Source organism: Tenrec ecaudatus, chromosome 5, assembly GCF_050624435.1.
Source record: "Tenrec ecaudatus isolate mTenEca1 chromosome 5, mTenEca1.hap1, whole genome shotgun sequence".
In the NCBI taxonomy this organism is placed as follows: Eukaryota; Metazoa; Chordata; class Mammalia; order Afrosoricida; family Tenrecidae; genus Tenrec; species Tenrec ecaudatus.
Genome location: NC_134534.1, coordinates 148,924,326 through 148,949,709, shown reverse-complemented (window position 1 = coordinate 148,949,709; position 25,384 = coordinate 148,924,326). Strand labels below are relative to the sequence as shown.

The 25,384-nt window shown below is 44.7% G+C and overlaps 1 protein-coding gene across 1 annotated transcript in view; it reads right to left on the bottom strand.

The window, feature by feature from the left end:
• Nucleotides 1-25,384, bottom strand: part of MKRN2 (makorin ring finger protein 2) — a 31,441-nt gene extending 6,057 nt beyond the window's left edge. The window contains exons 1-7 of the mRNA XM_075550054.1: nucleotides 25,252-25,384; nucleotides 14,007-14,135; nucleotides 11,958-12,139; nucleotides 9,420-9,724; nucleotides 7,921-8,135; nucleotides 5,871-5,981; nucleotides 147-291 (exon numbers count right to left, since the gene is read on the bottom strand). Coding sequence (XP_075406169.1) covers nucleotides 147-291; nucleotides 5,871-5,981; nucleotides 7,921-8,135; nucleotides 9,420-9,724; nucleotides 11,958-12,139; nucleotides 14,007-14,135; nucleotides 25,252-25,277 — 1,113 coding nt within the window. The 5' untranslated portion in view covers nucleotides 25,278-25,384. The remainder of the gene's footprint in view (nucleotides 1-146; nucleotides 292-5,870; nucleotides 5,982-7,920; nucleotides 8,136-9,419; nucleotides 9,725-11,957; nucleotides 12,140-14,006; nucleotides 14,136-25,251) is intronic.

Genomic DNA, 25,384 nt, shown 5'->3' with positions numbered 1-25,384 from the left:
AAAGCGACGTGAAGGCTCTGGTGCCTCTTCTTTGGTTTACCCCATCCCGACTGCCAGAGCCACTTAATCAGGAGTATCCAGGAAAGGTATCGGAAATGTCCACAGCTAAGTGCTCCTGAACAACAACAAAAAAGCCAGGCCCTTACCCTCACAGTGCCTTCAGAGCTGAGCTGTTTCCGGGGTTTCTCGGGTTCTGCAAGCCTCCCATCAGGGTAAGCATGGCGGTAAAGGCATTTGCTTCCAAACGGGCAGGTCCCCTTGCCTTGCTCGAAGTATTTACAGGCTTTTTTCCTACAACAGAAAGACGACACTAAAGAGGATGGTGAGAGAATCTGGGGCCCATGTGAACACCTTTCATGCCCACTATGATGCCACAATTAAGAAAGCTTGACATGACAGAGGAAGAGGCACAGAGAGGCTGCGGGGCTTATCTAGTCAGATTTCTAAGAAGGTGGGATTAACATATAATCAAATTTCTCTATGAACATCTTGAAGTCTCAATCAGTTGGCATCCTAATTTCCAAGCTGGGTAATATTCCCACTCTTAACAGGCTGCTTCTGAGAACTTGAGCCTACGTGGCGAGTAGATTATGTTCCAAGTCTACAGTGCTAAGCCTTCCAGGACACTTGGGACTCTCCATGCGGCAACTGTGCTTTTCAGGCTTCCAGCAGCCAGGGGGAGTTTTACTCCACATTATTTTCTGTCTCTCCAAGGTCCTTCCAGAACAACTGGTAATGGTAGCTGGGCACCATCCAGTTCACAGGTTCCCAAACAGTATGTGTCCTGCCACCCCATTTTCAGAAAATAAGTTACTCAAAGCCCTCTGGTAATTAAAAACTTTTGTATTATGTAGCCATAATGCAGGATTAAGTGTATGCTATCTGTCCCTGGTGGCGTGCTGTGGTTATGCCTTCACTTCGAACAGAAAGGTCAGCTTTCTACTCCTAAAAAGTTACTGTCCCTGAAACATAGGGACAGCTCTACCCTATCCTGTAGGATCACTATGGGCTGACATCGACTAGATAGGAGTGGGTTTGTCAAAAAGTGTAAATTTAAATTTGCCTATCTAAATTGTATCCAGGGACCCTACTCCAAAGGAAACTCGACCACCAAATATAGACTTCCTATTTCTTCTTGTTCAAATGAAATTTAGCTCATAAAATCATAAATTATCCCAAATTGAAAAAAGCTAGAGAGCTACCTGGGAATACTGAGCAGGAAGATGTTGCAAAGATAAAACCAGGTCACCTGGAAAAGTCCTGCTGCTGCCGAGGCAGCTGGTGTGCAACGGTGGCAGTGTGCACCCTTTTCCGCTTGCTCAGACATGGGAGGAGCAGTGCTCACTGGTGAAGTCGGCTGAGGCCAAATCCAGAGCAGTACTCAGTAGGGGCTTGCCTGGCACTTCCTCCTTAGGTTTGACTCCAGCACAGGTAGCTGGGGAGTGTGTCCAAGCAAGCGGGTACTTGAGCCAGGCATCTGCCATGGTCTCCTCTTATGTCAAGATTCTGAGCAAAACCCTAAACTTTGAGCAAAAGGGAGGCACCATGTCCAGTGTCAAGTAGACTTCAACACTGGGATACCCCAGGCCACTTGGCTGTATAAACTCATTAGGTCCAAAAACTTAAACCCTAGTCCTGTCACACTACTCCCAAAATAATTAAGAGTGTCCCAAAACAATACCTTAAAAAAAAAAATCACTGGCAGGCTGGTATTCAAGGCCCTCTTGAGACTTTGACTTCAATCTGTCTTCTGTCTGTGGCCCTACAGTTCCCAACACATCTTTCTACGTACTTCATGTTTTAGCTCTCCATGCGACAAGCTACCCTTGCTTCAGGGAACCAGGTCCTTGGACTGCTTTCCCTACACTGTGAGGTACATCCAAGTGCTTTTGTGGTTGGGACTTTAGAAAGATAATATTGTTAACTGTTTCTTTGTAATTTCATAGGAAATTATTTTACTAATCTCCTTTTTCCCAACCACTCCATCGGTGCTTAGCTTGATGGTGTGTGGTCCATATTGGGTGCTCGGTAAATGGTGGGCACATGAAAAACAGTTGTCAGGGGAATTAGCTTTTAACTGAATAGCTGTTAGCCTAGAGCATGCTATGTGCAGTGGCTAAAATGGAATGGAACATTCAGTCTTTGAATGAATGGAAAGATGTGACCACGCCCACTGGAAAGTGAAGAGATCCTCCAAAGAAATGGGCCTGCAGGAGGAGAGTGCTCCAAATACCGTGTCTTAACTCTACCCAGCTCTCCGCCTAAGCTAGGATCACGCGTGAATGTGACAGGCTCAATGCAACTAGGCTACTCAGCCAAGCTGACTTCAACTCCCCAAGAGTTTGGGTCCAAACAATTCAACTGCTAAAATGGAAATGTGAACACTGAACTGAAGAACCTACCATATAATGTCTAGAGCACAATGTAAAATACATGAAGTAGCCAAAGAGGACCCATTTATAAAAAGGCGACCCGGAGATCAATTTCAAGATTTTAAAGCAGCTGCTAGGGATATGTTCAAAGGCATGAGAGATAAATATTCAATGAATGAGAAGTTAAGAAATCACTGAGGAGAAATAGAAATGAGAAAAAAGGGCCATAGGCAAAGCTTGAAAAATATCTGGGGAAAGTCACTGATAAACTTAAAAGTAGACTAAATATGAAAGAAGACTTAGTGATTTTAGGAACTCCACAGCTTTTTGAGCCCCTGTGTATAAATAGAAACCATCTAATCTTGAAAATCAGGAAAAAATAAATGCTAGAGAATTGTAGGGCAATATCAAAGTATACGGCATGTGATTAGAACCTCAGAAAGTTAAACAAAAGGCAAAAAAAATTTTAGGAACAGAAATGTAGACACTCAGAATACCGAGCAGTATAATCTGAAAAGCAGTATAATCTGACAAAATACCAGAATGCCAAAAATCAGAACAGAGAGAAAAATTTGAGAGCAGCCCAAGACAAAAATTGAGATACCACTGGCCTGTCCTAAGAAATGAGAGACAAGATTATAATGGCACAGCATTTGCAAAGTGCTCCAAGAAAGCAAACAACTCAGAATTCTATTTGTTGAAAAGTGACAATAAGCAGACTATTTAAAACAATGAACATAATCTTTGAGGATGAAGTAAAGCCAAGAGAATTCATTGCTAGCTACTGAAACAGGTAAAGCAGATAATGCTCTTAAAGGCAGCTCTTTAGGCTGAAAGGACATTCAGTGATATGGAAGGAATAAAGAGCATTGGAAATAGATCTGGATATTTTTATAAAAAACAAAACAATTACAGACAAACTTTCCCCCCTTCTTAAAAACAAATACAAGTTTATCTTAAAGGCAAAAATTTCTTATTGTGGGATTTATGATGGATGCCTATTTAATGCACACGGACTTATTATATAAAAGTATTTGGGAAATGGGTCTTCGTATATTTACGTAGGGATTTCAAGATACTGCTGAGTACTAAATCTAATGACACTTTTCTTTACAACAAACCAAACCCCAAGAACCGAACGCTCTGCCGTCCAGTCACAGCCCTATCTATATAGGGTTTCCCAGACAGAACATCTTATGAGCTATAACTTATCCTTTTCGTGGGTATAAAACACCAACCTTGTGGTCAGCAGTCGGATGCCTACCTAACATAAACAGGGCCACCAGGGATCCTCTAATAAGATAGGGGAGTGAAAAGACACATGGGAAAAGGCCATGTGAGGAAGCCAGAGGACGGAGTGACTGACTACTGCTACAAGTGGGGAATGCCAAGACCTGCCAAGCTATGGAATGGATTCTCCCTCAGAGCCTCCAAAAGGAGCCAAACTAGGCTGACACATTGATTTCAGACTTCTAATCTCCCCAAGTGAGAATATCTGCAATGTGAAACCACCAAGTTTCTACTTATCTGTTACGGCACATCGAGGAAACTGATACCAGTTTAAACACTTGTTTCTCAACAGAGTACAAATTCAATTACCACAGTACCTAAAGTACAGATAAATAGCAATTGGCTCTTCAATCCACAGTCACCACGTAAGTAAGAGATGGCTGTGTGATCCTGAAAGACCAGGTCACTTCTGCCAGAGTATCAGTAACTGTTCACTGCACCTGCTCTTCAGTAGACAAAGGAGCAAGCAATGTGTGCAACTGTGCAGTCCACTCGTGAGAGAGCCACTACACCAGTGGTTCTCAACCTGTGGGTCGCAACACCCTTGGGGGTGGGGTGTATATGTGTGTGTGTGTGTGTGTGTGTGTGTGTGTGTGTGTGTGTGTGTGTGTGAGACGACCCTTTCATGGGGGTTGCCCGATTCATAACAATAGCAAAATTACAGTGATGAGGTAGCAACGAAAATAATTTTATGGTTGGGGGGGGGAGTCACCACAACATGAGGAACTGTATCAAAGGGTTGCGGCATTAGGAAGGTTGTAAACCACTGCACTACAGTTTACAAAAATGGGATATTGATGTAGAAACCAACAACACAGAGAAAACATATTGCAAAGAAATGGAAGTGTAACTGGAATCTTCGCCCCCACTGCTCTCATAAGCATAGCCTACTCACATCAGTGAGTTCTAGCTGTACTTTCAAAATACCCAGAAATGCGACCACTTCTCACTACCTCGTCGACTCCTACTAGCCTTGTCCAAGTCACTGTCAAGATGTGGCTGTTACGGTCTAACCAGTCTCTCCATCTCTGCCTCCTCTTTCATTATATTCTTAGACCAGCCAGAGCAATTCTTTTAGAATATAAATCAGATCACAGTACTCCTCTGATCATAAGTGACAGCTTCCCATCTAATTCAGAATAAAATGTCTAACCCCCAAAATGATTACCAACCTACTGCTAGCAAGCCAATTCTGGCTCAGTGACCCTAGAGGAGAGGAGTACTGTTCCCTAGGGATTCCAAGACTGCATATCTCAATAAAAACCACCTCACCATGTCCCCTCAGAGGTGCCCACCACAGCTCCTACAATAACTACAAAGCGCTACACAATTTGCCCATTTACTGCTGACCTCATCTTCAGTATCCTCTCTGTGCAGGATCCTCTAGCTATTCTTTGCTGCAACAAACAAGCCAGCCAAATCCCTGCCCTGGTCTCTGCACTGACTGTTCTATTCCTTCATCTGGAAGGCTTCACCTCCTCCACGTCTCTGCTCAGATGTCACCTCACTGAGACGCTCTCTGGTCTCTCATGCTCAGATAATTGCCCTTGCCCTGTATCTTCCACCCTGACTTCTCTTCCTTGCCCCGATCATTTTCACAATTTAGCTGGTTTATTATATAAGTTGCATGAGGGCTGGGGTTTCTGCTGTATTCAGTGTTGACTCCTGAGCAAGTAGAAAAGTCTGTCGTATAGCTAGCTCCTCCCTTGACACTGGCCGAAAGAATGAAAGTGATGCCGGCGATGACAAGGACGGAAACCAGGGTCTGCAGGTGCTCGGGTCACTTACCCCATGCCCTGTTTGAAAGCTGCAGGTGCTCGGGTCACTTACCCCATGCCCTGTTTGAAAGCTGCAGGTGCTCGGGTCACTTACCCCATGCCCTGTTTGAAAGCTGCAGGTTCTCGAGTCACTTACCCCATGCCCTGTTTGAAGGCTGCAGGTGCTCGGGTCACTTACCCCATGCCCTGTTTGAAAGCTGCAGGTGCTCGGGTCACTTACCCCATGCCCTGTTTGAAGGCTGCAGGTGCTCGGGTCACTTACCCCATGCCCTGTTTGAAGGCTGCAGGTGCTCGGGTCACTTACCCCATGCCCTGTTTGAAAGCTGCAGGTGCTCGGGTCACTTACCCCATGCCCTGTTTGAAAGCTGCAGGTGCTCGGGTCACTTACCCCATGCCCTGTTTGAAGGCTGCAGGTGCTCGGGTCACTTACCCCATGCCCTGTTTGAAAGCTTCAATCAGTTCATTCTTCTTACTCTGATCTTCTACCCAGTACACACTTGGAATGACAAACTCTGAGATCACACGGCATTCTGGGCAAGACCTGGAACAGGCAGCAGGTGAATGAGGATGAGATTAAGTTACAAACCCCTTGCTCAGATCAAATGCACAGCCATTATCTTAACCAAAAATTCCTCAGACACATGGGACTTTAAGAACCTTAAAACTCCAAAATCTACCACCGTCAAGTCCATTTGTATGCACAGTGATCCTGTGAGATAGAGGAGAATGACTCCGTGGGGTTCCCAGGCTAAGAATCTTTATGGGAGCAGAGAGCCTTCTTGTTCTCCAGAGGAGAGGCTGGAGGGCTTATGATTGGCAGCTCAACACGCTAACCCACAGTGCCCCTATTAAAAACATGTGCTTATAAAAAATAGAACAATTTAAAATGAGCCTAGGACTTGAATAAGCCTTACTCCTAAATGGTTACACACACACACACACACACACACACCATCATTAGTGATTAAGAAAATGCAAATCAAAACCAGTAACATACCACTTTCATAGCCACTAAAGCCCAACCCAAATCCACTGCCATTCTGATGCACAGCGACACTGTAGGAACCAACTTCTCAGGGTCTCCCAAGGTGGTAAATCTCTATGCCACATTGTCCTCTCACCAAGCAACTGCTGGGTTTGAACTGCCCACCTTTCGGTTAGCAGTCTAGTGCTTAACCACTGTGCCACCAGGGCTCCTTTCATATCCACAGGGCTAACTAGAATCAGAAATACCAACAGTAACAAATGTTGGAGAGGATGCAGAAAAGTTGGAACCTGGTAGGGATTTAAAATTGTGCAGCCGTTGTGGAACAGTTCACTGGCTCCTCAAAATCTGAAACAATTACCATGTGATCCAACGATCTGCCTTCTAGGTCTATACCGAAGAGAAAAGAAAACTTACCTCCTAGAGCAATGACCACAGCAGCAGGACTGATAGAGGCAAAAGTGGAAACAACCCAAAGTGTGTCACCTGAGTCAGGGCTAAACAAAATTCAGAGAGCCTTCTTGTTCTCCAGAGGAGAGGCTGGAGGGCTTGTGATTGGCAGCTCAACATGCTAACCCACAGTGCCCCTATTAAAAACATGTGCTTATAAAAAAATAGAACAATTTAAAATGTACACTGCGTGTACAACCTTGAAAACACTATGCGAGTAGAAAGACTGCATATTGGCAGAATTCCATCTATATGGAATGTCCAAAAAAGTAAATCTATATTGGCACAAAGTAGATGAATAGTTGCCAGGGGCCAAAAAGAAGAGGGGAATGGGCACTGACAATGGAGGTTTCTTTTGGAGGTGATTAAAAATTATCCAAAGTTAGACTGTAATAAGTTACAAAATATGAGTATACTAAAAGCAGTGGACACTTTTATCACAATAAAGCTAATCTTTTACCACATAGATAGAAGACTCTTTTTCTTATCTGTGAAATGAGGGTCTCTGAGGACAGGAGAGATAAATGTGAAGAGCCCACACACAGCCATGTGGGAAGTGCTCAGCACATGTTATCTCATCCCATCTGTCAGCAGAAGTCCTCTGTAGGCTGCATGTAGAATGCCTGACATTAACTTAATGCCACTTAATTCTCAAATAGTCCTATTTTACAAATGGAAAAGTAACACAAAGGTTAACAAGCACTTTGTCTATGGTCATACCACCAAGAAGTTAGCACTGGACTCACTCAGGCCTGTGAGATGAGGACCAGGCCATAACACTCACACCTTTTCACGTGGACTCCTCCACCGAGTACCCTCCCAGCCCCCTGGGAAGGCAGGCAGGATTTGTTACCATTATTTTACAGGAAAGTCACTCAGGATTCACGAAGGGAAAGCCATTTGCCCAAGATCTTCACAAAGACTGGCTGGGGTGAAGTCCAGACTCACCCAGTGACCTTTTAAACTAAAAGACTTTGGGAGGGCCAAGGGAGGGCGAGGAAAGTCCCAGGCCAACCCTCTCTGGGAAGGCCCCTGCTGTACTTACTTAATAATGGGGTTCTCAAACTGCTTGGCACACCTCCACTGCCGGATACAAGACAAGCAGTACGTATGATTGCAGTTGGAGAGAATCCCGAATCGCCTCTCGGAAGCAGATGCTTTCTCCAGGATCACCTCCATGCAGATGCTGCACACTTTGTCCTGACTTGCCTGGAAGGCAAAGGCCTTTTCCATCTCATGCTCAAACGTCGCCATGCAGATCTGAAGCACAGATGGGGAGGAATGGGTTCTCAGATGCTGGGCCACAGGAGTCCAGTGAGCTCAGGCAGCAGCCACTTCAGGCAGGGGCCCCGAATTTCCATGGATCAGACAAAGGGCTTCTAATCAGCACTGGGGCTAGTCCTTTGCTTTCCTAGTATGACAGTCACCTCCATTTCAGACCCACAAACACAGAAGGCCACCCAACTCAGGAGACTGCTATGGGCTTGCACTAAGTTCAATGTTCAGATGGCCTAAAACCCTGGTCTCCTGTGCTCTGGCAAGTGCCCTTCCCCCCTCTGAGCCAGGCCAACAGCAGCAAAGCCAACTGGTCCTTGACCTGAGACAGTAGGCTGACAGTCCAGGGTCACAGGTAAGCAGCATCACCTCACTTCAAGCAAACCTCCAGCTTGCTGAATTCATTCCCTCATTCCCTAAGTGTCCCATATCCCTGCTGGGTGCTAGCACGGTGGGCCAGCTTCCTCAGACCTTAGCCCTGGGCTGAGGCACTACGTGCACAGAGGATTGACAAGCCAACACACACAAGATGAAGACCCAGGCTGGGCACAGAGGAGTGCTGCTCTAACCACAGGCATGGAGAGCGATGGACTCAGACTCCGCCTCCCTCAGCAGCTCCTGGCTATCACGACCAGTCAGGTTTACAGTCTCAGTGACCCAGGAGGGTGCTGTCTCTGGAGACAGCATCAGAAGCATGCCTAGAGAGGGGCCCTGCCTAGCAAGCCCTCTGCACTGCTTGCCCCTCATTTGTGTCTAGCCCTAAAATGAAATCTCTCTCTCACTTTGCAGCCTATTTCCTAGCACCCCACTGAGCACGGGGCAGCCTCAACACACACTTCATCAATAATTGCCTCTAAAGATTCTGCCTCAAACTGGCTCTGCAGCAAGCTCCCAGTCATACCAATGTGAGTCATACCTATGTGTTTATGTCTGTTCCCATGTGACAGGCACTCAAGTGTGAGAGTGCGCGTGCGCACACACCACCACCAATACCCCCTCGCCCCCCCATGCCTGAGCTAGATTTGTTCTCTGAATTCTGCACTGGCTTGAGGTTTTTGATGCCTCTTTTCTTTAGTCTATGTAACAGAGTCAAGAGGGTTTTTTGGGCAAACTGACAACAGAAGAGAACTTAAACCCTGGGTGTAAAGGCACCAGGTGGGTAATGCGAACACCACTGTCAGCCAACACACGCCCCCAGAGCGGCCCACACTGTCACCCAGTGCAGCAGCCATGCCATGAAGAGAGCCACCCAGAGGTTTGCACCTTCACCTTTTCGTGGGCTTTTCTTTGCTCCGGATCGAAGGGGTGCAGGACCTGTAGCCTGCAGATGTCACACATCTCCCCATGCAGGTAGACACAAGCATCTCCAAAGTGGCACTCCCCAGCGGCCGCATAGGGACACAGCTGCTGCTCGCTGCCGTAGGAGCTACTGGCTTCCAAATCATCAAGGCCACTCCTGATTGCTTCCAAGTAGGAATGCGGCTTCATCTCCAGACTGTTCTGGGGGTTGCTGTAGACCCCAGAGTTGCTCACCACACGAACCTGAGGCCTGTCTTCAGCCAGGCCACAGAGATCTAAAGCAAACACAGTGAATACACATGTGAACACTGGCCCAACCTTCACACAGTAAGCAGTGAGCCCAAACAGACTTAACCAACCCTGAAGGTTACTCTTGGTACTATATAACAAAATGAAACTTAAGAAAAAAACAGGTCAAGCAGGAAAAATAAAGGGAATAGTATAAAATATTCATAATAGCATTACTTACAATAATAAAAACAAAAAGCACACATGTACAGGTAGGAAAATAGCAAAACATGCCATAATATATTTATATAGAAAATTAAAGTAGATGTTTTAAAATCCAAGTATAGGAATGCCAACACATGGACCAGTTAACAAACCAGGCATACTGAGCATGAAAGAATGGAGGAAGGTAACTAATCTCAGAATGTTTACTCTGCTGGGTCCTGGGTTAGGCATTCAGCATACTACAAGAGTGCAATGCACTTCAACCTCTTAATAATCCTGTAAGGTAGAGATGCTATCCTTATGCTACAGGGCTGGAGTAAACAAAGGAAGTACACAAACCCAAGTTCGCAGACGGTTTACCTGTTTCTAAGGCCTAAATTCTCTCCACTCTATTCTACCGCTGCAAGGTCAAGTAAAAAAGCACAGGATAAGTCAAGAGGGAATGTAGAATGAGGACGATAGAACCCAGTGGTTTCCTTTCTATCAGCAATTCCTGGTGTTTCTTTTTTAAGTGAACTAGGATGAAAACCTGGGTTCCAAAGCCAGGGTTAAATTGTCCTGGGCCACCCCCTTTGCATGCCAGAGGCCATAGCCCATACACACATTCCCAAGCCTTATGGAAGGCAACAGATGAGCCAGCACTGAGCTTTGTACGCTGAGGATGGAACTTGCCTATCTTACCCTGCACTATTCCTTTTTAAAAATCATTTTATTGGGGCTCATACAACTCTTATTACAATCCACACATACATCAATTGTGTAAAGCACACTTATACATTCGTTGCCCTCATCATTCTCAAAATTCTCGGTTTCTGCTTGGGCTTCTGGTATCAGCTCATTTTTCTTACCCCCCTCCCTCGTGAACCCTTGATAATTTATAAATTATTGTTTTATCATATCTTACACTGCCCGGCCTCTCCCTTCACCCCCTTTTCTGTTGCCCATCCCCCAGGGAGGAGGTTATATGTAGATCCTTGTAATTAGTTCCCCCTGTCTCCCACACCTTCCCTCCCGGTATCACCACTCTCACCACTGGTACTGTCCTGGATTCTCTGTGTTTCCAGTTCCCATCTCTACCACTGTGAATCTTCTGGTCTAACCAGGTTTGCAAGGTAGAATTGGGATCATGATAGTTGGGTTGAGGAAGCGTTTAAGAACTAGAAGAAGGTTGTTTCATTAATGTTACACTGAACCGAGTGACTCATCTCCTCCCCACTACCCCTCTGTTAGTGATGTCCAGTTGTCTACAGATGGGCACTGGGTCCGCATCACATGCTCCCCTCATTCATGATGGTATGATTCCTCTCCCATCTTTGGTGCTTGATACCTGGTCCCCTCGACCCTTTGTGATCACACAGGCTGGTGTGCTTCTTCCATGTGGGCTTTGTTGCTTCTGGGCTAGATGGCTGCTTTACTTTCAAGCCTTTAAGACCCAAGACGCTATATCTCTCGATAACTGGGCACCATCAGCTTTCTTCACACTTCCTTATGCACACATCCGTCTTCAGCGTTTATATGCTTACCCTGCACTATTCCAACAAGGAACCCCTTCAACTTGGCGAAGACTGGCCAATAAAAACAACCATACCAATTTACAGCCTTCTTCCCCCTCAAGTCCCGTTCTACAGTACAAACCATATCCCAAATTCCAACGTGTTGGTCTATTTTCCTGGGGTGGAGTCTCAAAACCCTAAAGACTAAGTGGGAACTGACTTAAAAATTAAATGGTGAAATGTGCTCTCTGCTAATACTTGAGCTTCAGGATAGTACATCATCATCAACTGGTCAACCACACACTGACCAAAGGCTCTCTTTTTATACCTTCCTTGAACAAACTAGAGGCTCAGCTGAGCTTCAGACACGAGGCAGGTGCAGCATCCAAACACTGCCACCCCATGAGCCTTTCTCATAACAGACTTGACGCCTCTACAGTTAGAAGGGTATTCAGTTAAGAGTCCTCTTGACAAGAGAAGGTCACAAGCATCGAAAATAAGTCAGGTGGGAGGAAAAATCTGATTTTCAAAAACAAGCAATGGGAAGGTTTTGCTTACTCACTTCGGTCTCTAAGTATCAATGTCCTCTTTTCCCGCTTTCCAGGCTCATGTAAGCTAGTTTTCCTAACAGCTGCAGAGAGGTCCGAAGAAGCTTGAGGACTGTGGAAAGCCGGGGAGGGCGTGCTGTGGGGCCCAATTCCCGAGGCACCACCTGCTGCAGCAGAGGGCCTCGTATGATCATACCTAAACAAAACACATCCAGTTGTTAGTGAACACACGCATATGTCCTCCTTTCCCAGACAGGAAGCAACACAACTGACACTGACACACACACTTTCCCAGACATGAAACACCACACCTGCCCCATTTACTGAGGGGGACAATGAGGTACCCACTGTCAGTATTTCCATCTACAAATGGTTCGTCTATTGGTAGAGACTCTCAGCCCAACAGAGTAAGAGGTCCATCTCTGGTCCCTAGAGAGCCAAAGTAGGATGCCTCAGAGAGTATGGACATTCCAGAGAGACGTTCAACTGACATTTCCTGACTCCCAAGCCAGGGTTTATGGTGGCCAAAGGTGGAGCTGGGAACTGGGCCTCTCCTTGCCTGTGATCCAACTACTATGGTTTCCCCCACGCACAGTGAGGAAGTGAAGGGAGCCTGCAGTCTAGGGAAGGACAGGGCGTATGCTGGCCTAAATCACCCTGTGACAAGCCCCTTCTCATATCAGACTGCCTAGTGGCTTCAAGAGGAATCATATTTGATGAGATCGATTGTATGTTCATTTAGGATAGCATCTCAAAAACACTGGAATGGGCTTTTGGAATTTTTTCTTATCTAGAATAATAAAACAGTGCTTAACACCTCATGATAAATGGAGAAAAGAATGAAATTATACGGCTGTGCTTTATATAATTGATGTATGTATATGTATGGATTGTGATGAGTTTTATGAGCCCCTAATAAAATGTAAAAAAAATAATAAAAATAAATAACACCCCCCCCCCAAAAAAAGAATGAAATTGTCAAGAATTTCATCTTGCTTGCATCCACTGGCAAGTCATGGAAACAGCAGTCAAGAGATCAAAAGACACATTGCATTGGGTAAATCTGCTGCACAAAACCTCTTGCAAGTGTTGAAATGCAAGGATGTCACTTTGAGGACTAAAGTGTCTGACCCAACATGGCATTTCCAATCGCCTCATGTCGTGTGGAAGTTGGACGGTGAATAAGGAAAAACCAAAGAAGAATCAATGCATACGAATTAAGGCATGGTGCTGGTGAAGAATATTGAAAAGTACCATGGACTGTCAAAAGAAAGAACAGATCCTGTCTTGGAAAAAGTACAGCCAAACTGTTCCCTAGAGGCAAGAATGGTGAGATTTCAGTTCATGTCCTTTGGACGTGTTGTCAGGAGAGAGCAGCCCCTGGAGAAGGACAGCCTGCTTGGTGCAGTGGAGGGGCAGCGACCAAGAGGAAGGCCCTCAGTGAGCTGGACTGGCACATGCTACCCACATCTGACACTGTTGTTACAGTGTTGCTGTGAGGCAGAACTAACTAATCAGCACCTGTCAACAACACAGACGACAGCCTCAGCCCTGGTGAAAACGAGACTTTCTGCCTTAGAAACCCAAAGAGGCAGTTCTACTCTGTCCAATAAAGTGCTACGGATAGGAAGAAATTCAATGCCAGTGGATTTTGGTTTATAGACTACATGCATGTAAGTGTTCACTACATGTGATTTTTGCTAGGAAAAAAAAGAATCTAGAAGCCATTTGAGTATCTCCCCAAGCAATAGTTAAAAAAATGACACATCAACATTATGAAACATAAAAAGTACAGTAAGAAGCAGTTTTTAACATGTTAAAGGGAGAAAAGAGCATGACATAAAATCTTCTGTATGTTCCATGCTGCAATTTTATAAAGCTTAGTCTTATTATGGTTCTGAAACTAGGTTTAGAAAATCATTTGCCATACTCTTGGTAATACTTTCATGTTACTTTTGAGTGATTTTTATCCCCCTCAGCAAATCTCATGTTCCCACGACGACTAGGAATCCTTTCTGGTCTGGAACTTGGGGCGCATGGGGAGGCAGGGCTGAGGTTCTTGCCTGCAGCGAGCTCCATAGGCGCAGTAACCCTTCTGGTAGTACTTGCAGATGGTGGAGGGCTTGCTGTTGGCCAAGTCGTGGGAGAACAGGCACTGATTTCCTTCCCGACACACGCCATGCATAAAATACCTGCAGAGACCAGCAAAGGTGTGAAACTTTTATAAGCACACTTTGTTTTACAAAACCATCAGTCATAAAATCGCCTAGCATACAAGATAGTTATTAAGTACACATTATGTGTCAACAGGCTCTACTAGGCATGGAAGGCATACGGATTGATAAAATTTTAAGACAGTAAATTTTAGGTTCACTACATCTGACTCATTTCAAATGTTGATAGAACATCCATTTCTCATGTTCTCTTTATCTGTGGTGATTTTTGTTCTATAAAGGTGCCACAGATAATTAAATTGTTGAATATACTGTTCCTAGAACATAGCGTTAGTTTACTGCTAATTTCTGGTCATAACATTTTCAACCAATCAACATATCTTGTCTTGCGGGTTTGTTTAAAGATCGCTTATTTAATATAGTCGGTGAACTCACATTAACTCACTGTAACTCATGCCTGAAGGAAGTCTCCGCACAAGTGCTATTTCCGCTGTCAGGCACACTGAAGCTTTCTTGTGCACTTCAGCACTGTTTTAAAAATGGGGGCCATTTTAAAACGCTAAACCTACCAACAAAAAGCACAGAGCTACACACATACAAAAACCGAGGAGCTAAAAGGGGCACCTTTTACAGGGAAAGGCACGGGCAGTCAGCTTACTCCAGCACAGCTGGGAACACGTGTTGGGCACCTCGAATTTCTGTGCTGTGTGGTGTCTGGGCGTGACCACTAAAGTATTGACTTCAGGGTTACAAGTGAGCTTGTGAATAATGATGAGGATCAACTTTGTTTAATATGTAAATTATAAGCCTCAATTGAAAATATACTCTATAAAAATGGCTTTCTCTGTGTTTATGGTGCTTTTAAAGGTTATGGTTAAATATGGAAAGTGAGTCTTGGCTCAAAACCCAGCCCGGTTATCTAAAAGCAAGTCACATAAACGAACTCCATGAACCTCATTACCTTCACATCTAAAAAGACAGATTTTACTACCTACTTCACTGGTTTATGGTGGGAACAAATGAGATATTACAGCATATAATATATATGAAAGATGGTTCCACTTCTGATCCGTAAGGACTAACTGCTACAGACTAACTGGCAAACATTCTAATTCTGTCTAGCCAAAATAGACACTTCAGACTCAGACTCCAGAAAGAACATGACTCAATTAAAAAGTACTTGAGATCTGCTCTAATGAAGCTTATAGTCACTGCCACTGAGTCAATGTCAACTCACAGGGGCCTTATACGGCAGGGTAGGACTGCCCCTGTGGGTTTCCAAGAGTGTCATGAGTTACCAGAACAGAAAGCCTCGTCTTCTCCCACACACTGGCTGGTGGTTCGCACTGCTGACTGCTGTTAGCAGCCCCTCAAACAGTTAGGAGTGGGCCACAAACTGAACTGCTAATCACAAGGCCAGGGGTTTCCTGGCCCACCAAGCCTTGAGGACAATATCCCCGCGCAGAGCAGCCAATGCACAGAGAGGACCATATGGCCTGCCCCATTACAAGACACATGCCTCACTGATCCATGACCCTAGGGGTTGGGGGGCGTGGGGGGACACACACTGGAGACACAGTGCAAGAATTCCGCCCAATCTGATCCCATCATACCGGGCAAAACACTAGAGGCGTGCAACAGAACAGCATGGGGAGCAGAGCCAAGGAAGTCCTGAGGAAATACCAAAAATAGACTTTGGGGCCAGGACTTGACACCCCATCAGACTCCACCAGAAAACACTCCTAAAGGCCAACAAACAGACCTTGAGTTATTTACAGGCTTTTCTCTTTTTTTGGCGATTGGCTTTTTGTTTTTGTTTTTTTTGTTGCTTTGTTTTACTCTGTCTTGTTTGCTTATGCAAGACTAGATAAGATAGGCAGGATAAAAACCTGGAGGAGAAAACAACGGGACCGACTGTTGTGGGGGGGACATGGGAGTGGGGGACAGTACGTGGTTTTAACAAACCCAGGGACAAGGGAACAACAAGTGATCCAAAATCGGTGGTGAGGAGGGTGTTAAGAGGCCTGGTAGGGGGCTTGATCAAGGGCCATGTAACCGAGAGGAATTACTAAAACCCAAATGAAGGCTGAGCATGACAGTGGGACAAGAGGAAAGTAACAGGAACTAGAGGAAAGAACGAGGAGGCAAAGGGCATTTATAGAGGTCTAAATACAGGCATGTGCATATGTAAATATATTTATATATGATGATGGGGAATAGATCTATGTGCATATATTTATAGATTCAGTATTAAGGTAGCAGATGGACATTGGGCCTCCACTCAAGTACTCCCTCAATGCAAGAACACTTTGTTCTATTAAACTGGCATTCCATGACATTCACCCTCCTGACATGATCACTGAAGACAAAGTGGTGCATAAGCAAATGTGAAGAAAGCTGATGGTGCCCGGCTATCAAAAGACTTGAAGACTTAAAGACTTGAAGATAAACAAGCAGCCACCTAGCTCAGAAGCAACAAAGCCCACATGGAAGAAGGACACCAGCCTGTGTGATCACGAGGTATCGATGGGATGAGGTATCAGGTATCATAGAACAAACAGAAAAAACCTTACCATCGTGAATGAGGGGGAGTGCGGAGTGGAGAACCAAAGCCCATCTGTAGGCAACTGGATATACCTTTACAGAAGGGTCTCGGGGAGGAGATGAGCCAGTCAGGGTGCAGTGTAGCAATGATGTAGCACACAACTTTCCTCTAGTTCTTTAATGCTTCCTCCCCATCCCCCACTATCATGATCCTAATTCTACCTTACAAATCCGGCTGGACCAGAGGATATACACTGGTACAGATAGGAAATGGAAACAAAGGGAATCCAGGACAGATGAACCCCTCAGGACCAGTGGTGAGAGTGGAAATACCGGGAGGGTGGAGGGAAGGTGGGGTAGAAAGGGGGAACTGATTACAAGGATCTATATATAACCCCCTCCCTGGGGGACGGACAACAGAAAAGTGGGTGAAGGGAGACGTCAGACATGACAAAATAATTTATAAATTATCAAGGGTTCATGAGAGAGAGTAGGTGGAGAAAAATGAGGAACTGATACCAAGGGCTCAAGTAGAAAGCAAATATTTTGAGGATGATGGGCAACAAATGTACTAATATGCTTGACACAATGGTTGGATATATGGATTGTGCTAAGAGTTGTATGAGCGTCCAATGATTAAAAAAAAAACCAACTTCCAAACTACCATCACTGCAGTCAAGACAGATGAGGATGAAGCAAGTGTCATACAAGAGGCAAAGATAGCCCGGTCCTATTTCTGTCACCATTTCCACTCCCCAGAGACAAACACACAACCACCCTGAACACATTCTACCTAACCCGTGAGACTTCTCTAGCATCTAACAGCCAATTCTCTCTGCCTGTGTTACACATGTGCCACTCAGGCGTGTCTCGTGTTGTACCTTGTGACACATTCCCACCGTTCCTCCAATTACCTTTCATGTCACCCAAGTGAAAAGACAAGCATGAAATGGAAGAGAGTGGGCAACACAGGCTCTTTCTTTTAAAAAAAAAACATTTTATTAGGGGCTCACACAACTCTTATCACAATCCATACATATACATACATCAATTGTATAAAGCACATCTGTACATTCCCCACCCCAATCATTCTCAAAGCATTTGCTCTCCACTTAAGCCCTTTGCATCAGGTCTTTTTTTTCCCCCCTCCCTCCCCGCTCTCCCCTCCCAATGTGCCCTTGGTAATTTATACATCGTTATTTTGTCATATCTTGCCCTATCCGGAGTCTCCCTCCCCCCTTTCTCTGCCGTCCCTCTCCCAGGGAGGAGGTCACAGGTGGACCCCTGTAATCAGTTCCCCCTTTCCAACCCACTCGCCTTCCACTCTCCCAGCATCGCCCCTCTCACCCCTGGTCCTGAAGGTATCATCCACCCTGGATTCCCTGTACCTCCAGCCCCTATATGCACCAGTGTACAACCTCTGCCCTATCCAGCCCTGCAAGGTAGAATTCGGATCATGGTAGCTGGGGGGAGGAAGCATCCAGGACCCGGGGGAAAGCTGTGTTCTTCATCGGTACTACCTCGCACCCTCACTGACCCATCTCCTCTCCTGAACCCCTCTGTGAGGGGATCTCCATTGGCCGACACTTGGGCCTTGGGTCTCCACTTTGCACTTCCCCCTTCATTCAATATGGTGTGTGTCTATATATATATAAAAACATATAAATATATAGACACACATATATATACATATACACACATATATCTTTTTTTTTGCATGATGCCTTTATACCTGGTCCCTTTGGCACCTCGTGATCGCACTGGCCGGTGTGCTTCTTCCATGTGGGCTTTTTTGCTTCTGAGCTAGATGACCGTTTGTTCACCTTCAAGCCTTTAAGACCCCAGACACTATCTCTTTTGATAGCCGGGCACCATCAGCTTTCTTCACCACATTTGCTTATGCACCCATTTGTCTTCAGCGATCCTATCATGGAGATGTGCAGTCAATGATATGATTTTTTGTTCTTTGATGCCTGATAACTGATCCCTTCGGGACCACTCAATCACACAGGCTGGTGTGTTCTTCCATGTGGACTTTGTTGCTTCTGAGCTAGATGGCCGCTTGTTTATCTTCAAGCCTTTAAGACCCCAGTCACTATCTCTTTTGATAGCCGGGCACCATCAGCTTTCTTCACCACATTTACTTGTTCACCCACTTTGGCTCCAGCCGTTGTGTCGGGAGAGTGAGCATCATAGAGTTCCAATTTAATAAACGAAAGTATTCATGCATTGAGGGAGTGCTTGAGTAGAGGCCCAACACAGGCTCTTTCTTAGGGACAAGCTGAAAGGGTCTGCTTTCCTGGTGACTTCCAGACTGTGGACAGTACAGCTACAGCAAGTTCCAAAGAGAAACCGGTTCCTTACTATCCATGCAGAACTGTCAGCCACTCTAGCTGCAGCTGAGGAACCACACGACTCAGTCTGGTTTCCTGCCAGGCCTTTCAATGCTATCTCTCTCTCATAAAGCATGTTGAAAATCATTTCTAATCAAATGAGTAATTTGGATCATCCATGCTACTTCCTTTATACCCCCTGCATGCTTCCTATGGCTTCAGTGCTCTGACAAGAGGTCCTTTGAGGGAGAGGGAGCCAACAGCACGTACCACAGTAGGTGTGAAAGAAACTGTTTGAGACTTGAGATGAGGATGAAAGCAAGTACAGCATTGGACTTGATTGTACAGTGATTGAGAGGAGTCCTGGTGGCAGTGCTGGTAAGTAGTGGACTGATCCCCGGAGGTCGGCAGTTTATCTACCAGGTGTTCCTCGGGAGAAAGACAGCGAGTCTCCTCTCATGAAGATTTACAGTCTTAGAAACTCTGAGTCAGAATTAATTTGATGGCAGTGGGTTGGGTCAGTAGTAATTAAAGACATCTAAATTAAATGATTATGATTCTAAAGTCACACTACTTACTATGTTGCCTTAGCAAATTACTTAAATTCCCAAGTGTCAGTTTCCCCATCACTAACATGGTTAGAATGACTGCTTCTACCTCAGCGCCTAACACATGGTAAATGCTCAGAGATGGTTTGTTGTCATGACGTAATCTTCTAGACAAACCCAATGTGGCACATGTGGTGCAAGAGAAGAGACTTTAGGCCAACTCCAGGGACAGGTGCTCTTCCTGGCATTTTGTCACCCACAAAATGCCATGTTTTGTGACTCTCACACACACAAAAAATCAATACTCCAGAATTGGCATTTGGAAAATTGAAATTGTGGAACTTCTACTAATGAATATGAAATAAAGAGACTTCTAGCACATGAGGATCGGGGGCGGGTGGGGTTGGGGGGGACTATTACTAAGTCTAACAAGAGCCTACAGTAGAACGTTACTGTCCACAGGACTCCGCACCCACTGGCCTGTAATCTTTCTGCTTCCGGCTTCACTTTTCTGCATCACCAGCCTGTAGCTACGTGACTCTGAAGAGGGACTTATGGACTAGTGTTGGATTTATGGACTTTGTTTCCATTTCCTATCTGATTTATGGATTTATAGTATTCGATTTATTGAATTGGATTGGGCCGAATGCATTCTTGATTTATAAATACTTTCTAATATAAAGCTCATACATTTTAAGAATATGGTTAGGAAAAAGAATCGGCAAAGTAGAATGTTCGCAAAACTGGGTTAGCAGCCATCCTTGTCATTCCAGGTAATAACTGTATGGTGTGTCTTTGCCATTAAATCTAGAAATCTGAGTATTCTACATCCACTCATTGGAAAGATATAATGTACATTAGAATGGAAGCAAAACTGACACCTTGCCATTTGGAATACACAAACAGCACTTTGTGCTGAGAAAACTGAAATATAATCAAGCCCTCATTTTAGATCTGGTTCCCCAAATAAATATCTTTAAAAAAATCATTTTATTGGGGCTCATACAACTCTTTTCACAATCCACACATACATCAATTGTGTAAAACACATTTGTTGCCCTCAACATTCTCAAAACATTTGCTCTCCACTTAAGCCCCAGCATCAGGTCCTCCAAAATAAATATCTTAAACAAGTCCTGTAGGTATGATATATGAGTCATCAGTAGATAAAAGGATTTCTGTGAAGATAATCAATGAGAAAAGCTTTTTACTATTAACACATTAATGTAAACTTGATTCCCTTGTTTTGGGTTGTTTCTAAGGTTTTACTATTATAGTTACTGGTATTATTAGGTGCTTTCAGGTTGGTTCCAATTCAAAGAAACTCGATATACAAGAAAGCATACCACCGTCGCTCTGTGCCATCTTCACAAGCATTGCTGTGCTTGGGCCGTCACTGCAGCCACTGTGTCAATCACCTCCTTGGGAGGCTTCTTTTTCACTGACCTAAGCAGCACCATGTTGTTTTCCAGGGACTAGTCCCTCCTGATAACATGTCCTTCGTGACCATGCACTCCCAACATGCATGCTTCATCAAACAGACCTCTTCAGTGTGCTGGCAGCCATGGTACAGTCAATATTCTTCACATGGACCTAATTAAAAGGCATCAGCTCTTCCGTCGTCAGCTGCACATGCATGTAAGGCCATCAAAAATACCATGGCTCGGGCAATACCACCTTTATGCTCTTTATGGAGAGCATTTGCTTTGGAACATTTTTGACACAGAAGTGGACATTTTCCCCCCTTGCTCTTATTTGCCCGTTGCACGATGTCATTTAGCTGCTGTTTCCGTGGGTGTGGATTGTGAATCTAAGTAAATGAAATCCCTGACAACTTCCATTTCTTCTCATTTTATTGTGAAGTTGACTATTGGTCTAGTTTGTGAGATCGTTCAAAGTCCTCTTCACTTCAGCAAGCAATGTTGTGTCATCTGCATATTAATGGTGATTGAGTCTTCCCCCAAGCCTTATTGCCATATTCTTCCTCCACAGTCCGGCCTCTCAGATTATTTGCTTCGCACACAGATGGAAGAAGTATGGTAAAAGGATACAGCCCTACCACACATCTTTCCGGATTTATACCATGCAGCATCCTCTTGTTCCAATGCCTTTTGGTCTATGTGCAGGTTCTGCACGAGCACAGTAAATGTCCTAGAATGCCCATCGGCAATGTGAACACATGGCTATAAATACTGCAGAGCATCAATGTCAACTACGGTGCACAGACAACTTTTCTAAGCAGGGTTGTCTGTTGTAGAAATAAATATTTTGTAGTCAACATGTGCTGAGCTTTATAGGTATTATAGATAGAAAAAAGACAGACAAGGATAAGCCAAGCACTTGTTGACAAATTGCTGCAATTATAAAAAAAAAAAGAAACTCCCAAGGCTAACTTACTACCTACTTAATATCACCCCATTTGTATTCATTAGAATATATCACACTCAAATCTACCATCATGCCAAAACTAGTATTATGACTGTAGAGTTCCACTTACGGGTTATATTAAAAACCCTTATCTGTGAAGGAGGCAGACAGGTTGCCCTTGCAGAGCTGAGAGCAATGAATAAGCATGGCACTGGGACTGGAGTGAAGACCCCTGTGTGTGTGCCCGTTCCATGTATTTGCTTGCTTATCAGAGTCTTACAACACAGACTTAAAGGAAGCAGTTGGGACATCTGCTCATGTAGAGTAACACATTTTAAAATACTCCACCTTTTTTCACCCAAGAAATAGATGGCTTATAAAATACACAATATCATTTGTGAATACTGTACTTCCACAATGCACTATATGACACTAAATGGTCAATGTTTACCCTAATGCAAAGGTGGAAAGGTAAGGAGGGGCAGGGAAGCTGTATTAGTAAACAAAGAATGGAAATAAGAACTCTTGACACATTGTAGAAAAATATAACCAATCCTATGGGACAATCTGTCTAAAAATTGTTGGATGGGAACCTAATTTACTATGTAAATTTTCACCTAAAACAATAAGATACAAAGAAACAACAATGCTTAGTTTTGGTAGTCCTATAAGTTTGTTGTTGTTTTTGAAATAGTAGGCTTCTTTTTTCCCAACAGTTTTATTGGCACATAATTCACATATCATATTAATTCCATAGTTCAATCACATCAAGCTGTACAGTTTTAGAACATTTTCTTTATTCTTATATTCATCATTATTAGCTCCCCATTTTCCCCTAATCTCTTGTGCCATACCTTCAGTCCAGTGACTGTAGATTTCATATACAGAAAAACATTTTTCTTTTTTTGTTTTGTTTTTTTTTTTAGTGAAAGAGTGAGTGAGTGAGATAGGGAGTTAGTGGGAGCGTGAGTGAGTTAGTGGGAGTGAGTGAGTGAGTGAGTTAGGGAGTTAGTGGGAGGGTGAGTGAGTCAATTTTTTCTTTCAAATCACAAGAAAACTAACAAGAATAACAAAGTAAAACAGACAAAAATTCCAAACAAAAAGAAAATATTGAAAACTACAAAAATATAAATGGATTTTAGGAGAGATCAAATGATAAGAGTGCTAAATTTTAACCTAACTGCACCTGCAACAATGAAAATTCCAATCATTCTGCATGAAAGCAAGGCTGTTCACATCCCTGGTTCATGGTCAAAGGGGATTCACCAAGGACTAAATCCACAGGAGCTTATTTCTTAATTTGACAAAGTGCTTCTGAAGCCTGCCTTCCCCTGTACTCCTTTGCAAGTAAACGTCCTCCTTTCTAAAACTTTGTTTTCCTTTCACATATTCAAAGTTTAGAAAAGTGGTGCCATTAAAACACTTTAGTGTTTCTCAAACTTACCTGAAAGCCATATAGTTCATGGGAGCACGGACTTTGATGTCAGACCACTACCACTTTGCATGTGATTCCACAATCTGTGGAATAGTGTGGGTTCCAGGAACTGCATGAGATATGGCTGGATAGAGCACTTAAAATAGAACTCAGCCCAAACATACATCACTGGTCCTTAAACAGAAGCTGATCCTCTCCCAATAGTCCAACCTAGTCTTAGCTTATGTAAGAGCATCTATAAGATTCCCTGCTACATTCCATAGAATGCCCCCGTTTAGGAAAAACAGAAATAAAGTTTCCAAGACAGGCCATCTCCTGACTCAGGTGGAAAACAAAAAAACCCCAAGATGATTCTGCACTTTTATGTAAAATTGTGGACAGATCTTAAATCTCAAATACTTCCAGGCATAAAGTTTGGCTGTAAAATTAGATATTACAAAGAGTTGTTTTGATTAAACTAAAAATAAGTGTGTAGTATTATGTAGGCATCTTAAGTGCATGCAAAAGGAGAAACAGATAAAAATTTTATGTTGTTAGTTGCTTTTGTTCGTGAAGACTTGAAATATTTTCTCTAGCAGGAAGTAAGAATTATATACACACCAAACCAAACTCACTGCCTCAAGCCAATGCTGCCTCATAGCGACCCCAACTCGCCCCTAAGTTTCCAAGACTGTAACTGTTTATAGGAATAGAAAGCCCAGTCTCGCTCCTGGCAAAGCTGCTGCTGACTTCCAACTGTGAACCTTACTGGCTAGTAGCAGAAAGTGAAACCAGTATGCCACCAAAGTTCTCTACATACACACCAAGGTATCCAAAAAACATCCTCGTAAAAGTCTTTTCTACGGACAGGAAATGTATCAAACGTCTGAAATTGCCATAGCACAAGCCACTCGGGCCTTATATAAATATTTAAATAATACACACTAAAGCTTTTAAATAGTCACCTTTCAATTATTCATATTAATGAAGAGGTCATAATATATTGTATTTAAATAGACTATTACGAAACCAACTTAAGCAACTCTTTTTCAGACACTTTCAAAATGTTTTGCTAACCTCAATTATTGAAACAGATTTCTACTTTCCAATGCAGCAGGGTTCCGATATTGGTAAGCCACAGGCCGTTGTGAGCATTTCTCCAAGTACATGGTTTCAGTGAGGTAAGTACATCACTAAATCTCTTGGATTGTTTCAGTCACTGATCATGGGACCAAATTCGCTTCGTTGTGAGGTCTCAAGGGCTTGGGACCATGCGGGGCGCTTAACAGGTTCTCGGTAACTACTACCTGTGTTATTTTCCGCACGATTCTTACGAACTCGGTGGCTAAGGTTTAGGGTACATCCGGGTTCTCCGAACGCTTTAGCTAGCGGATGAGAAGCGCGGGGCTTTCGGTGCCCGGCTACTTTCAGCCAGTTAACAAGCTAAGGCTGCGTGGTACCTTCGCTTGTAAACAAGCAGCCTATCGCTGAGATGTTCCAGATCGTTCCCAGCGAAACGGTAGGCTGCAAGGGGCCTGGTCCCCGGGACCCCACCAGCGCCCACTCGGCGCGGCCCGCATCCCTGCCTCCCGTGCAGCCCGGGGGGGGGGGTGTCCCGCGGCTCCGCGACTGGGCCCCGACCCACGGCCACGCACCCACCCAGTTCCCGCTCCGCCCGCGGCGCTGGCTCCGCTACTAGACGCTCGACGACGGACAACGGAGGTAACTTTCCACGAGGTGACTCGGCCGCGACCGCACGGTCCCGAGAGGCAAGACCACGGCAGTGCAGCCTTGCAGGGCCTGGGGAAGGGGCCCGACGGGGCCTGGCGCTCCCGGATCCGGCAGCGCCTGGGGGAATGTACTGGTTGTCACCCCCACCCCACGCCCGGGTTCAAAGTGCGGCCAGTGCCACGGGCCCGCGCACCGACCTGCAAGTGACCTGCTTGGTGCTCATGGTGGCTGGGTTCAAAGGCAGCCGTCCCGCCACTGCCTCTCGCTCTCACCACAGCCGCCTCGGCGTCGGCCCTGCCCATCTGCGCGCCGCGTCACGGCGGCGCGCTC